Source organism: Triturus cristatus, chromosome 4_2 (assembly GCF_964204655.1).
Source record: "Triturus cristatus chromosome 4_2, aTriCri1.1, whole genome shotgun sequence".
Classification (NCBI taxonomy): Eukaryota; Metazoa; Chordata; class Amphibia; order Caudata; family Salamandridae; genus Triturus; species Triturus cristatus.
In genome coordinates, this window is record NC_140586.1 from 207,208,180 (window position 1) to 207,224,815 (window position 16,636).

The 16,636-nt window shown below is 46.9% G+C and overlaps 1 protein-coding gene across 2 annotated transcripts in view; it reads left to right on the forward strand.

Annotated features, from left to right (window-relative positions):
- Positions 1-16,636, forward strand: part of TEF (TEF transcription factor, PAR bZIP family member) — a 127,802-nt gene that overhangs the window by 101,405 nt on the left and 9,761 nt on the right. For both annotated transcript variants that reach the window (XM_085601205.1, XM_085601204.1), the window contains exon 4: positions 15,511-15,722. In XM_085601205.1, coding sequence (XP_085457331.1) covers positions 15,511-15,722 — 212 coding nt within the window. The remainder of the gene's footprint in view (positions 1-15,510; positions 15,723-16,636) is intronic.

A 16,636-nucleotide genomic window follows, 5' to 3' on the forward strand; every position in this document is an offset into this window, starting at 1 on the left:
CCCAGTCACCAACTCCCACAGTATAGGATGAGAGAGTAAAAACATTGTCTCATTGTCTGAAAATAGGGTGATGTGGTCTCCCATATAGTTGATGGACGGGGCCTCAACAGGCTATTCATACTTGCAACATTGGCTGTCATTGACTCTTCAGCACATCCTCGGCTGTCTGGAAGTTCCATTGTCTCTTCTATTCAGTCACGGCCAGCTGGGCTTCAAGATTTTGGTGGCACCGAATTTCACTTCTTGAGGCCTCCTCCCAACAATTGGTCAGTCAGCTGGGCTTTGCCTTTTGTACTGTAGGACAGGGTTGCTCCTCCCTAACTGTGTAGTCCAACAGTTCTTCGTCCAATGCCGGAAAGAGCAACGCGGGACCTCTGCTGTTTTGTGCTTCGTGCCTGAAGAACCCAGAGCAAATGGGGTATCCTGGGCACAGGTATTTCCCGAACCGGGTTTTAAAATGAACACTAAACTGCATATTAAGAAGCCAGTTCCTCCCAGTCTTTTGGGGAAGAGGTAAAACTGGCAGGGAGCCATCTTCAAAAATTCAAATTGTCACCATTCCTGTGCAAGGCGTTCGTTCCAGGTATTTGTATGAAGGATAAAAAGAGAGATACCCACATGGTCAAAAGTGTGTAAAATTGTGGGATGGAAAGACCGGTCCTCCACAAGGGATCTTTCTCCTATTTCTGGACTGTTCAAGTCCGCACAAAAACAGACCACAAATTGGCAATACATTTAGAGTGAGCTCCGAGCAAGTAAGACCTGTTTAGCATGGGTATACCATCTACGGACCAGTCTGAAGACTAACTTACCCAGGTTGTTTCACCATTTGAGGTTGTTTTCAATTTGTTTGTTAATTTCTGGCAGGCCTCAGGCCTTGGTGTAGGTGGCATCCATATATCAGACAAGGTTGAAATTGCTATTAAGTATGAGGTTTAGGCTCACATGCTGCTCCAACGGCAGAGAAGCCAGAATGCCTTAGTCAGGCGAATAAACTACTATTTTGTACTGAGGATGATGCTTCCATTCGGGTGACACTATGCAAACTGCTTTCTCCATTCACACCACACATGTCACAACACACACTGGCAGTTATGGGGAGTTGGGTCCCCGTTGAGGCTTTACAGATTTACTTATAGGTCAGTAGACTTTCCCATAGGGGTCCAGGTAGTCATTCTCCAGTGTGGATGGTGGTACACTTTAGATGGGTGTATCCAAAGTCCAGCACTCTGCCAAGGGTGGAACTAAATTATCATGGAGAGTCTTGAAGTGGTCTGGAGTTTTGAGACTACTGGCAGAAAACAGACCAGGCCAGAGCACACAAGATGGCGACAGTGTAAAACTCGACTATTCATGAGTTAGTAGTAGCAGTGGGTTTGGCATCCCAGCCACCTGCAATAGTACTTCCTTACTTTATTTCTGCTACTGTCCAGGGTCTTTTGCCCCCTCCCCACCTCACTTAAGCTCTTACTGCCCCCTGCTTCATCACTTGAACTGTCACCCACCCCTCTAGTTCTGGATCTGTCATTTGTTGTATTCCTATACTAGGGCATATTAGTTTCCTCTTGAAATGCATTAATTATACTTCATGAAATGCCTTTATTGTGCTTTTTGACCCCTCCTTTTTGCAATTTTTCCTTACTACTAAAATGTGTGATACTATTCCTAATGGTGCCACTAAAGTCATATAAGCGGGTGAGGGTTAAGGGCATGCCCATCTTGCCTGTGCCTTTCCTCGCTATTCTCTCTACTTTAACTCTCGCTTCAATTCGGCCTTTCTTCTTGTCTGTAAAACCTGGAAAATCCGCTAAGAGTCTTTAACCTTTCTCTGTTTTGGTACTTAGCCCTGATTTTTGGGTCTGTTCTTGCTAAATGGACTACAAGGCATGATTGCATCACAAAGGCTTGCTTTGCCAAATGATTTCTACAAAACTTTGCTTGCACAGTGAAGCCTCCATTGGTTATCAAGAGAAATCTCCGACTGAATATATGCAAATCACTTCTTTGTCATCTTTGAACCGTGGGCATCTTAGAACAAAAGGCATTACCTCGTAACATAAAAGAAGGCTTGATTTCTTGTATGTTAAGTACTTGGGGCTGTTGAGGAAGTGGATTGGAGGTGGTGCCTAAAAGGCAAGGCAATGGGTGAGCATGCAGCAGTACTACTGCCAAAGAGCCATTCCTGGCCCTTACTTTGTGTCCAAACCCCACCTCTCCCTTTACACAGTCCTCCTTCCCTAGTCAGGTCTTGCATCTCCCAAAGGCGTATGCCCATTGGAGTACTTTACAAGGCTGCCACATGGGTATCCCTCATGATCTCTGCAAGTACCGCAGTCAGATCACTTTGGTCATGTAGTCATTTCAAACCTCTCTGATCGCTGCTGCTGCCACCTTCCTTTTTGATACCACCTTAACCGACTACCCACTTTAGAATCTTGACAGATAGGTGATGGAAGGAGTATTTTCCACCTTTTCCGGGATGTTTTTGTTCTCGTTTCAAAGTCCTGTCGTCTCGTTAAAATGTTTGGTATGGTTCAATTAAAAACAAATGCATACATTCTGCCTGTTGGGGCACTCTGGTGCAAACTTGCAGCATGCAGTTTAGGGATTATCGGAGGCCTGGTTTGTGACTTTGGCCTCACCACATGTCTATTTAGCATCTTTTTCCAGTAGCATCCACAAGACGGCACTATATTCCAACGTGTGAAAGAAGATCCTCAAGTTGCAAGAGTGCTAAAGGCGGGTGGGGAAGGGGGGGTGTTGCTACCATTGTGAAGGTAGAGGACGACTGCCCTTACCTGGAGTTAAGTGACACGACCGCATTGGTAATGTTTTGTGGTCAGTAGAATCAGTAATGTGTGAACAGGCCTTCATGTGTCATGGAATGGGGGCTACTGTACTGGTCTACAGCTGCAGAGTTCCATTCCATTGCTCCATACTTAACTCATTCTTGGCCTGCATGGAGTGCATGTACCTCCGGAAAAGCGTGATCTTAGCGTGTGCATGTTGGGTTGCATGTGTGTTCCTGTGGATGATGCATAACATGGAGGCATTTGGGTTCCATTTTTGATGCCCAGTACATGTAGAGGTGAGGACTGCAACCCTCAGGGGACGAGAGTCAAGTGTGCAAGGGTACTACGTGGCCCAGTTAATTAGAGCCCATAGTAGAACAGGACCTGGGACATCAGGAAGAAAAGTCCATGACAACCACTATTGGGCCCAGTAGCTTTTGCTTGCCCCACGGCCCTCTAAACGGGGTTCTGATAAAGGCTTTGGAGGTGTTGAAATAAAAATGCACCCTTGAGACAAACAAGACGTAATGACTAATTGTATTGTGGGTCTTACTTCATAGAAACCTTTAAGCTGTCCTGCCTGGCTACCAATCTGGGTTGCAGACAGTAAGTGGTATGTACAAGCAGGCGGTGCCTCCTTCCATACTCCCCACAGTGTGTTGTTGCTGCTTCTCATGAGGAATGGAGCTGCTTGCTATCCCATCATAAGGCTCTTCATGTCTCTAGCTTTCGAAGCAAAACGGGGGTGTGTGGCCACTGCATTGTATTGCACTATTTGTAAAGCTTTTAATACCCCTGTGATGCACTGATTTGCTGGTCTCCGTGGGCAGCAAATTGCACTGCGTAGAGTGTGTGGTTCAAATGGTCTTTTCTTTATTTTTTGATCCTATGTGAGAAGTGTTTCCATGTCATGCGTGGTGACTGCGGAAGTGCAGTTATTATTTTAAGGGACCCAATGCTTAGCAACGTGCTGGATTAAGCTGCGCATTTTATGATTTTTTAATAAGCTGGTAGCTTTGAGCAGCTCTGCAATCCCTTTATGGTATTTCTTAGGAACATAGTCTGTTTAGCTAGTTACTTTCATGGAAGCCAGTTTGTTGCTAGTCTTGCGTGTAAAATAAAATTGCTTCTATGGCACATTTGTTTTGGCAAATGGTTTAGAATTTAAAGAAGGAGATGGTCAGGTGGGGCTCAAGAGGGATTGCAGTGAGCACTGTGGTTGTTCTCACACTAGACTGTTAACTCATCCAAAAAAGTCTAAGCAGGAATTCAAATTTACAGATTTGGTTCGTTGGCCAACCACAAATTGTCATGTCCTTGAAATAGACCTTTGGCTGTAGAGTACTGACTGGAAATCGTACTTCCTTAGGTGGGCCTCTACCAAGAATGCATCACTCTGAGATCACTGCTGGCCTTGACCCGGGACACATTGAGACCTGGGACACATTGCTTGTCGAGCTTTCCAGAGACTTTGATGATTGACTCCCATGAACATGTATTACATTAAACATTGACTCGAGAAGGTGGATCCTGACCCAAGGTGGCGTTGTGAGTGTAATTTGCCATCTCTGCTTTGGCTGGGCGGGGGCCTATCACCAGGTGCCCCCTTCCTGGTAGCAGTGTCTCTAAACCATCACAAACCCACAGAGGTGAAAAACAACTCAGGAGATGTTAGGGTGAGAAGGAACACTGCAGATCCGGAGTGCTGAGTGGAAGCGTTAGCCCTGATGGCATCAGCAATGCAGCACCAGGAGGACTCCATTCCAAGAGGTGGTAGTAAGCAAGTAGGTGGTTGGGGATGGAGGAGGAGCAAGTGGGCTTGACCGATAGCACGTCTCAAAGAAACCTGCTGGAATGTCGACCCACCATGCAGATAAAACCCCATGGTTGCCTGCCAGCAGCGGATGATCGCCCAGCAGTCAAGGCTGCAGATGCGGTGGAGACAGCAGCAGCAATCACAGACCAGTAGTAAAAACCTTCCACCCAGCTCAGGAGATGAGGCGTGACGCACCATTGTAAACGGAGATTTGACAGACAAAACTTAGAAATTCGAGCCAATAACGGCACCGGGGATGGCCAGTAGACCATATAATGTAGGAAGCTAAGTGAGGAGGAGAACCGCCAAGGGGGATTTGCGTGCAAGCTGGGTCGGAGAGATGAAAGTGTTGTAATATCCTGAGCATTGACCCACTGGAAAGAAGATCAAGTGAGAGGGATAAATTAGGTTAATCACTGGATCTGCAAGGAGTGAAAGCAACTGGCAAAAGAGCGTTCCACCTGAATAGTCTTCATATATTATTAATTAATAACTTCACCTAGTCTCCAAACATAAAGTAAACCATAAGTGTGCCTTAAAACAGATGTTTCTATTATTAAAGGGCTAAAAATTCAGAACACAAAGTAACATACCCTTAGACCCACAAGAGCAGGCAATACGATTGAGGATTCCTGCCACATTGGTGACGATATGCTAAAGAGCCAGCAAATGACAGTTCTACCCCCACCACCAAGTGCAGTCAAAGCAGAGGCCGTAAGTGGAAAATGCCTACAACTCCCAACATGGGCACTGGGAGAAACAAGCGAGAACATCAGAGATTCTCCGGCCGGGGCCGTTTAAAAGATTGGAAAACCCATGAACCACTAAACAGCCTGATGGAGATGAGACATCTTATTAAGGTCAGGAGCATAATGAAGCAGTCAACTTTCATGGAGCAGCTTTTTAGGACTTAAAATATGACCTGCGCAGTCAGAATGGTCCTGAAACCGGGCCTAAAAGAAGTGAAGAAAGATGGCACTGTGCTAATCCTCGGTTTCAAATCTTTGCTGTAGAAATGGCAAAATACTTTGTCCCTTTCTATCTCGGCGTTGATGGCACTGTGCTAATCCTGGGCTTAAAGATTTTGATAGAAAAGCAAACATTTGAGGTGAGCAAATAGTGTTGCTGGTTTTGAGTGTGCTCTAAACCGGAGCTGCTCTCCACCTAAACTTGGGAACTACCCAGAGTTCTCTGCTTCTTTTTTGCGTATATATATATATATATATATATATATATATATCTATCTATCTACAGGTCCATCATTGGGCCCAACAGGCACAGATTAAAAAAGATGTAACTATAACACTTGCTCCCTTCGAGAAAGTCCTCCTAGGACATGACAGCAAGGTGCACATACTTTCTAACTACTGTAGCACAGAAAGGGGCGTTGCACTTCCAGAAACTCTGGGAAAAGGAACTGGGTATATCGTTAGATGCAAATCAATGGGACGATGTACTCCTAAGAGCAAATAATACAACTGGTCATGTGGACGGTGGGGTGTGGAGAAACGTCTAAACATCCTCTACAGATGGCATTCTACAGCAGCAATACTGGGACAGATGGACTATCCGGGAGGTTCTACTTGCTGGAGGGGATGTGAAGACCTCATCAACCCAACACAAATTTGATGGTCTTGCCCACGTATGAAACCTTTATAGGAAAGGATAAATCGGGTAATGTAGCTGTTGACGAAATTCCACACTGCAGAATGTCTACTGGTCGTATTGCTGGGGAGCCTCTCTGAAGAAAGATAACCTCTGCATCATTTCACATTATTGGTGGTCAAACCCAACAAACCAAAAATATGCAATTAGGAAGTGGAGTGGAGGGCTATGTTGTTTATTAAGTATGGATAAAATGGTTCAGACTACCCAGAGGAGGGAGGAAAAGTTTAAGAACCCATGGGAAATGCTACTGAACTACGTGCGCATGATTCAAGGAGCCTCCATGCCCCAAGAGACTAAGACTACTACATATTCTTGAAGACTTTAAACAGTATGAAAATAACACATTTATGACACTTTCCCGCCTGATTTGAAATGGGCTACTAACACTGAGAAGAGCCTTGGTTCCGAAGCAGTTGCATCTCAAGAAATAACGGGATTAAAGGAGCTAATAAAATCGACTGAACGTCTAAGGTAGGGGCATTGGGTGACAGGGAAGAGTAAGAGAAAGTGATAGTTTTATAACCGGTCATAAAAACTGAAATTCAATAAAAAACGTGTAAACCTAAACACAGATACATTGGAGTATCACATGAGGGTTTGAAAGAAAGGATTGTAATTAACCCAATTAAATAAATGCATACCCTAAGGTAGACAACAAGGGCAAACTAGATCTCAGGGACTGCCATCTAGATTAGACTAGGCCAACCATGATGGCAAATGCCTAGTCTCTGCATTGTCCGTGTATGATGGATATAGGGAACATGCCCCTCTTTTGTGTGTAAAAGTAATGCGTGTTTGCTATAGAGCCACAAACTAGTATTAAAAGATATATATCACCAAGTTGGTCGCACACTGCTCCACCCACTAGCGTGTTACCCCGAAGAATTGTGGTCCCTGTAGTCAGCGTCGGCGGGTACGCCTATGCTCAGTGGTGCGTGCAAGTCAGAGTAGCGTTAGCCATCCCTGGACACGTGTTTCGCGGTAGTTGCCGCTTGTCAGCAGGGAGTAGGAAGAGTGCAGGGTTGCTTGTGTAGGCTGCTAAAATCATATCAGGTCTGTACCTCTCGTAGCGAACGCAGGTGCGTAACCATGAGCCCGTCGACTCCGGGGCTCAGAGAGCCACTAAATATGTATCCGCAAGTTGGACGCACACTGCTCCACCCACTAGCGTGTTGCCCTGTAGAATTGTGGGCTCATGGTTGTGCACCTGCGTTCGCTACGAGAGGTACAGACCTGAAATGATTTTAGCAGCCTACACAAGCAACCCTGCACTCTTCCTACTCCCTGCTGACGAGCGGCAACTACCGCGAAACACGTGTCCAGGGATGGCTAACGCTACTCTGACTTGCACGCACCACTGAGCATAGGCGTACCCGCCGACGCTGACTACAGGGACCACAATTCTTCGGGGTAACACGCTAGTGGGTGGAGCAGTGTGCGACCAACTTGGTGATAGTATTAAAAGATGATGATGGTCACCAGAAAAATTGACAGTAAAAAAATTGTACAAAATAATTTGTCTAAAAGTACAGTCATAAAGCCACACTTGAGCAGGAAGGATTTTTTTTTTTGGTTAAACCTGTTTATTACTAGTTTTCTAAAGGCAACGAATTAGAACAGATGGTCACTGTCCGTTATTCAGTGCTGGTAGTGTGCAAATAAATACAAATTGAAACGGGGACGATGCTTAACAATGAGTTGTTCTAATCTCATATTGCTGTGATAGTCTAACTGGTGGGTCAGGTCCTGAAAAAATACTTCAGCTCTTCACAAGTCCCACATTAGGAAAAATTGGTGTTTTCCCCTCCAAGTTGGTCAATTAAGTATCAACAAAAGCATCTGTGTCCTCACCATGGGCCCTAGATCCTATCATAATTCCTTTGACACTGCCCATTTTGAAGGATTCTTGGTAAGTTCGTGTCCTGTTAACCTATTTGGGGTCTACAGAATTTGGCAAAAGCTATCCAAGTTCCTGTAGTGGACGCCATATTTCTAACAATGAATGCCTTTTTATCTGAAGTGGAATGGTAGAATTCTTCACACAGATTTAACTTACTTTGGGACTCACAGGAACACTTCCGATAAGTCTTATCTCATGGAGCACTCGGGTAACACTTTGATGGTCTGGTACAATCATTTTTGAAGCTACTCCCTAGTGTGACCTCCCACCTGAAAGACTACCTCTTTAGTTCCCATTACTTGTTCATTGCAAGGTCCAGATGTTTCCAGCCTATGACAACTGTGAAGTATTTTAACCTTTGCTCAACCCTTGCCTTCGTTCCTAAGGTCTTTGGTTTCATATTGAGCAGAAAGTGTTGTTCCTTCCTTTTCAATAATCTGTTTTTCTAACCTCAAAGAAACTGCACAATTCTGTAACCTAATGTCAAGCTTCCAAAGTTCCCTTTGTCTTTACTTGGGTCCTCCATCTCCACATCCACAGAGGAGTTAGAATTGCCAAAGATGACATGTATGTCTCAATGTTTGGTATAAAGAATCATGAATTCACTTTTTAGCTGCTCAAATTTATAAACTCAATTTGGGCATTAACTTTAACTTGGTCATTGTAATGTGCACAGCTCTGAACCGGGTGACAGGAAAAGACAAGGAGGTAGAGTTGGTGTCCTAGTGCACTGTGTGTTTGGGGGAAACATGATCATGAGTCAGTCTGTGCTCATTTGGAATCCAAAGGAAGACTGTAGAAAAACAAGTTGCTGTATTCCAAAGCAACCACTAGATGTCAGAAGGTTGCACAGCATTTGAATCTTCAATGCTGGAACATTCCCACTAAACAGCTGTTGCTATGATTTCTGCAGGGCCAACCCACGATATGGAGCAAACCTCTTGCAGGTACTCCACATTTAACTGGCAGTCCTAAGAAACGTTTTTTGTTTAACAATTATTTATTAAAAGATCAGAACAGTGTATAGGGGAAGGCGGAATGGAGAACATAAGGTACCATGTGTGACATAGTAATACTGAACGAAAAAACACAGAGCAAGATGAAACCGAGTGCTAGATACATAGCATGCGGTGTTCCCAAGAGGCAGAGGCCCTTGAAGGACAAAGAAGGGCAATATCAAGGGTCCACATCGGTACACAGAATGGTCATGACAAAAAGAAACAAAGGAAAAGCCTACCGGGAATCCGTACACGCATCCACACGCCCCAGGAAAAGGGGAGAGATAGGGGGAAGAGAGGAATGAGACGAGTAAAAAAAGATGTGGAAAAGGCGGAAGTGGGAGAGTAAAGTTGGGGGAGTAGGCAATCACCCTCAAGCATCATGAGCAGTCGCGGGGGAACACGCCTGAGCCACCTGGAGAGACACCTCCTGCCAGGCGGCGCTCCAACTCCTTAGGCCGCTCCGACCCCGGAACTGCTTCACCTCACCCATCCTTGCTAGACCTCCCGGACACTGATCTCTCTCGCAGCCCGACGCTCTTCCCAGGGCCGGTTTGAGCTTTCGCTGAGTTGTTAACTTTTCTTTTGTCTCTTCAGATGTTGGCTGGCGCCACCAATGCTAGCACCTTGCTTAACGATTAACTTGTCGCCGATGGCTATAGATATGAACATCCTACTACGAGGAGGGGTCCTCCACGACTTTCCCTGTTTACAAGCGTTTTAGTTTGGTTCTTCTGCTTCCCTGTTTATTGTTCGGGTGACAGATACTTCCGTTCCTGAAGTGTAGGGTGGGGGGTGGCGGGGTGGTTGGGGCTGCGGCCTCTCCTCTGATTAATCTTTTTTTTATCTTCTTTGTTTTTTGCACCAACCTTGTTCCTTTACATCTGGGCGAACACATGTCACACACTGCTATGACACCATATCCACTGGCTCTAGACATAGTCTCACCTCCATGACCACTGCCATGCTGGCCGATGGCGCGGCCCTTACACAGCCTCCCCCTGTCCGGTGATTCTAGCAGGGCGTTGTCGCTCCATATAATGTCCTGGAATGTTAATGGCCTGTTAGACAAAATCAAGCGCGCAGCTGTCATGCGATATGCTCAGCGTCAGGCCGCGGACGTACTCCTGTTTCAAGAGACCCATCTGCTAGGCAGCTACTGTCCCTTCCTTGCGCGACATGGCTATGGTGCAGTCTGGCACTCTGGATTTAGTAGGGGGTCAAGAGGGGTAGCTATCCTGGTGCACCGCACTCTTCCTCTGGTGGCGCGTAAAGTGACACATGATCCTCAGGGCTGTTTTATTCTTCTGGAAGGGACCCTCGGAGATTGCCCTCTTAACCTACTGGCTGTTTATTCCCCTCCCACCCTGTTGGCTTCCACACTCCGCAGACTTACCTCTGAAGTCGCTGCCCTGCCCTTGGGAATGACAGTCGTTGGGGGTGATTTTAATGCAGTTATGGACCCTGGCCTTGACACTGCGTCTCCCCCCTCCGCCTCTAGGACTGCCCAATCCGGCCTCCTCTCGACATGGGCTGCTAGCCTAGGTCTCGGGGATGCCCGGAGAATTTGGTACCCGACAACGCGACAATACACCCACACCTCTGCCTCTCACCGCATGCACTCGCGCATAGACTACGTTTTTCTGCCGGCCCAGGATTGCCTGGCGATTCAAGCAATTTCTATCCTCCCTAGGTGCTTGTCGGACCATTCCCCAATGATGCTACACATAGGCTCCCTCCCCCCATCTTCCCGCCCAATTTGGCGACTCAGCGCCTGGTTTCTCCAGGACGAGGAGTTTAAGGACCACATTGGTGCCGAGCTTCGCCTTTATTTCACCACTAATCAAGATTCGGTGTCCTCCTCTTGTACCCTCTGGGAGGCCGGAAAAGCCACCATTTGGGTTTCGCCAAGAACCAACTTAAAATCACCCGCGCGGCGCGGGACTCCCAGCTCACGCTTCTGGAAGCACAGGCCACCCAGCTTGAGGTCCTGCTCCCTGATGACAGAACTGATGCCCAAGACAGGAGACTTGCATTCCTGAGGGATGAGTTCAGGCAGACCACCGTGGAAGCTGCCAAATTGCTTTGGCGTTCGTCCGTGGCCCGCGTGTATGGTTGGGGAGATTAAAGTGGGAAGCTCCTCCACCGCCTCGCTACCTACCCTATGGCCAACTGTATAATACCGGAGGTAACTGATACGAGCGGTGAGATCCATCGTGCTCCGACAGAGGTGGCCCGATGCTTTGCCACTTACTATGCTACCCTCTATTCGGCACAGTCGCCTGGTCTTTCGCTCCCTGAGCTTCTCCGGCGGGAACGGTTCCCCCTTCCGTGCCTTAGTGAACCTGAGGCGGAGGCACTGGATCTTCCGATCACCCCCGAGGAGGTGTCTGATGCCATATTGCGTATGGCAGCCAGTAAGACACCGGACCTGGACGGGCTCCCCCAAGCATTTTATTCGTCCTACCGAGACACCTTGGCTCCACCTCTCCTCGCGATGTACAATGAAGCGGTGGAGTGTGGCTCTTTCCGCCCGGAGACAGACCTAGCTACCATTGTAGTAATCCCTAAGTCTCAGCCCCCTCGAACTACTGCTCGGACTACCGTCCCATCTCACTTATCAATACTGAGCTTAAGATCTTCGCCTCTGTCCTAGCCAACTGCATACGACCTCACCTAGCTAATCTGGTTTATCCAGACCAATGCGGCTTCATGCCTCTCCAAGGGACTAGACACTGTCTTAGACGCCTTCATCTTGCTCTTGCGAACCGGCACTTGCTGTCCCCCTACTTGTCTCTCCTTCTTGTAGATTTCGAGAAGGCTTTCGATTCGGTTGACTGGGGCTATTTGGAGGTAGTATTGAAGCAGATGGGCTTTGGGACCCTTTTCCGCAACTTGGTGAAGACGCTGTATCATCGGCCCCGGGCGCAGGTCCTGGTCAATGGAGCTTTATCCCGTCCCTTCCCCATTAGAAGAGGTACGCGGCAGGGATGCTCCCTCTCACCTATCCTATTTGCTTTGCCAATGGAGCCCCTTGCCTGCCTTATTCGGTATGACCACTCCCTCACTGGATGGAGGTGGCTCGGCTTTGAAGAGGATAAGATCGCGCTCTATGCAGACGATGTACTTCTGTTTCTGGTAGACCCAGCCCAATCGGGGCCCAGATGCCTCCGAGCATTGGACCTATTCGAGTGCACCTTTGGCCTTCGACTAAACCCGGCCAAGTCCATTCTGGTCCCCCTTCACTTGTCACACGAGTGCTTTGATTGGCAGTCGACGAATTCCCTTCGGCAGTCCAAGTACTTGGGGATCTGGATATCCCTTCTCCCCGACCTCGCATGGTCACTAAACGTCACCCCAATGGTTAAGCGGGTTCGCGCTGATCTCATTAAATGGCGTACGCTGCCCCTAAACCCTCTGGGCAGGATAGCCCTATTTAAAATGATGATTTTACCTCACTTTCTTTACATGCTTCAGAATACGCATCTCTTCTTTGCTAGGCCTTGGTTCTGTGAAATGGACGGTCTGGCCACTAAGTTTTTATGGGGGATACTGTATGGCGCGGTTGTTCGCGTGTGACCTCAGGGAGAGCCCAGTGGAGTGCTCCTGGCCTGGCGGGCCACACTGCATCATACCCGCTGGGCGAGAAAGCTGACCCAATATACCCCCTTGTGGTACAGCACCTGGCTCCGAGAGGTTGCTTCCTTGTCAGGGTTCGGGCCCTGGGATCTTATCGGGATCTCCCTGCTGGGCGATGTCTTGAGTGGTACCCATCTACGCTCCTTTCAGGAATTGCAGGCCAGACACTCCCTCCACTCCTCTCAATTTTTCCGATACTTGCAGCTGCGCCATGCCCTCCGCTCCTATATTCCAGATGGCACTCCCTTGCCTGAGTATAGTCCACCTGAAGCTCAGGTCATGACCGGTGATTTGGGAAGAGTAGGGATCTCCTGCATTTATCGCTCACTCACCAACAATACCCCCAACTCCCTCTCTCAACTCCGGGACAAATGGGAGGGCTGGCTTGGGGCTCTGGAGGGCGCTGACTGGAGAGTCGCCCTGATGGCCCCTAGAACAATTACAGTCTCAGCGAGGCTTCGGCTGGTCCAAATATACTTCCTACACGCTGCCTATCTTACACCGCTGCGTCTCCACCGCGCGGGACTACAATCTGATGCCCTCTGTCCCCGCTGCCCCCACTCCCATGCAGACTTCTATCACATGGTATGGCTTTGCCCTGCGATACAGAGATACTGGGAGTCCTTAACAGGAGAACTCATGGAGGTCTTGGGCTGGGAGCATCCTCTTGATCCTACGCGTGTTCTACTGGGCATTACCGAGGGGCTGGATGGCAACAGGGCTGAGAAACTCTTCCTTAATGCAGCACTGGTGGTAGCTAATAGGGACATTGCTGCTCACTGGTTGAATACCACCGCGCCCACATTGGCGCGCTGGCGCAGAGGGGTGGACTGGTGTGCGGCGCAGGAACGGCCTCTTTGTGGCCACGGGTTGTCCTAAGAAATTTCGCCGAATGTGGGGCAAATGGGTTGGAGTGCTAGACGACTAATGTGGATTGATTTGATCTCCATCTTGAAAGTGGATATGCCGATACTTAACTTAGGTGTGTCTATCCTTTTATGCCAATGTGAAGTGTTTTTGCCTTGGTCTTGCCTTTTAAGATGTAGTCCTGAATGGTGCTGTTTCCTTGTTACATTCAAAACTCAATAAAATTATCCCAAAAAAAAGCATCATGAGCAGATGGGATCTCAAGGGCAGTGTCTGTGTGAAATAAAATCTGGTCACCCTTTTTGGGGGTAGCGGCCAGGTGAGGAGGAAGGTCTCTGTCTTATCCTGTAGGTTATATATGGCCCTCTCATAGGAGGTTATCTGGTACATCGTCGAGAGCCATTCAATCTGTGGGGGGGGCGCCAGTCCTAGATAATGCAGCTCTTCGCTGTAATGAAAAGAAACTTATATTTAAATTCTTTATTATCCAATTTCCGTCTATATTTGGTTTGGTTGACTCTGCTTGTAAATGTCAGTCATACAATGTAAAAGGGTGATAAAAATATAAAACAATTGGGCATCAAAATTCTGTTTGCAACAGACTACCAGATGTCAAATTGGGGTACTTCATCAAGTCCGTTGCATCTCGGTTCACCTCTCCTTGTAATCCTGAAGTGCAAAGGCAAGTATCACCAACTATCTAAATTCAAATCCGTAGCATAGTCCCAATTAAAATTCATGGTGGAGGTGAAACCATGTCATAATTTAACTATGCAATTTATAATCTGGATAGAATGGATAAGAATCACCTATGTTTCATGGAAAGTCTATTGTACACCTTAGCCAATGGGCGTATAACCTTCCAAGCAGCATAATTATAGGAAGCTACTAAACTAAAAATAGATTCTTTGTCAGTGCAAAGGCATAAGTTAATGGCGTTGTTACAGTGTCCTGTATTGCATTTTTTTAAAAAAGCAGACACAGCTTTATTGTCCTTGCGGCCAGGGTAAAAATGCATAATAACTCAAAGTGCTGAAGTCTTGCCAACCTGATTTTTATGCCTCCTTGCCCAATATTTTTTCTTTATTTACGACGTTGAATGTATCAAGTTTTCCGGATTTGTCCAAAACTCCTGGTTTCCTTTGCTGATTAAGAACCCTGCAATATAATTAAGCCAAGGCAACTTTTGAGAGTTGCTGCTTTTCCAGACTTCACGGACAGGCTTGAGGAAGATTGAAACTAGTTTTTTCCATATTCGATGGTAAAACCGATCTGGTTTTAGTCCTGCAACTGCTGAAATACTGTGCATGCCTAGCTCATGTCTTAGGGCTGTCATTGTGGTCCCTTGGCCAAAATGCAACAAGCGACGCAACAATTTATTTTTGATTTTCAGGAGACCCTGTACATTGTTCCAACCCCAGAACTCTGTCCCATAAAGCGCAGTCGCTTGTGCTTTAGCTTGCTTAATCTCCAATGCTAGCTTCATCAATCTTCTGTTGAAGCAAAGCACTGCATTGGAGTGTTGCGACAGGCTACCCTCGCTCATAATTTTCTGCTTGGCCCTCTCAACTTTCCATCAAGTGGTATTCCCAAGTAGTCGTATGCATCGACTTTGTCTAGCAGCTGATTGTAAATTTTGAACATAATTATACTGTCTTAGTGGTGTTGATTATAAGGTTCTTCTGAGAGCAGTAGTTGTCAAAACCCTTTAATAGCTTGTGCATGCCTGATATTTGTAGATGGGTTGCTTTTTCTTTAGCTGCCTGGACTGAATTGTGTAATGACTCAAAGTTGGCTTTCAAGCAAGTCCTTTTCCTTTCCCTACCGCAGGACGAAAAGTATTGGTCACGGAGGAAGAAGAACAACGTTGCAGCAAAGCGATCGAGGGATGCCCGGCGGTTGAAGGAGAACCAGATCACGGTGCGGGCAGCCTTCTTGGAAAAGGAGAACACAGCTCTGCGTACCGAAGTGGCCGAACTACGCAAGGAGATGGGGAAGTGCAAGAGCATCCTCTGCAAATACGAAAGCCGATATGGCCTGCTGTAAGCTTTCTCCTTCTCTCGCCCTCCTTCTCTGGCCAAGGGGGCGGAAGGGGGTCCCAAGCAAACGCACAGAACTCTGGTTCCTGTTAGAACACCCATCTTGTAAGACCATCTAAGATACCTGGTGCGTCTGCACTCCAATGGCAAGAACATGGAAGCCATGGGTTAGCTCATCAAGTTTCAGGTAGTTTGGAGTGAACCCCTGTGCAGTGGGAGTGCCCTTGTAGGCTCTCTGGATTGGGCGTATGGTTCTTCTACTACAGCCCCCTTTCAAGGGTGTATGGCCTAATTGACTTGTAAATAGAGATTGGAGGCTAGCCCACCAGGTTGCATGTTTGAGGTTGTGTGAATCCCAATATTTCAGCACGTAACCCTAAACTGTCACTGGTGGTCCGGGGTTTTGACTCGTACCTTGCAGAACCTGACTATTTCTTTTTGACGGGTTGCTCTTAAAAAATAATAATAATAATAATTGCTTGCTACCTTTTGAGGTACTTGCTTAATTTCATGAGTCATTTGTGATTGAATATGCTTGCAGTGTGCTTTACTTAAATTCCGTATTTCTCTACTCTATTCAGTTTAATTTGAAAATTGGGGTACAGCAGAGTCTAGGACAGGAATGCGAACTCTGATCTGCACAAACCTTATGAATGAAAGATATGCTGAGTTTTTCCAGCCTTGTCGTCTGAGTAGTATACCTCTATGTCCCTAATATTAATCTCTTTCCCCTTTAGTTTGTTTTTGGCAGTGTCTTGTGGGCATATTGTTGCAGTCTAAAACTCGGTTCCTGCTGTTAAAAGAGCCTTGTTTGAGGAGGAGGAATAATGTATGGTGGTCTTGACATAATATAGCTTAAACCCCAGTTGCCTGGTGTCAAATATAAGCCGATAGAGAGAAGCTGTGGCTCTCACAAT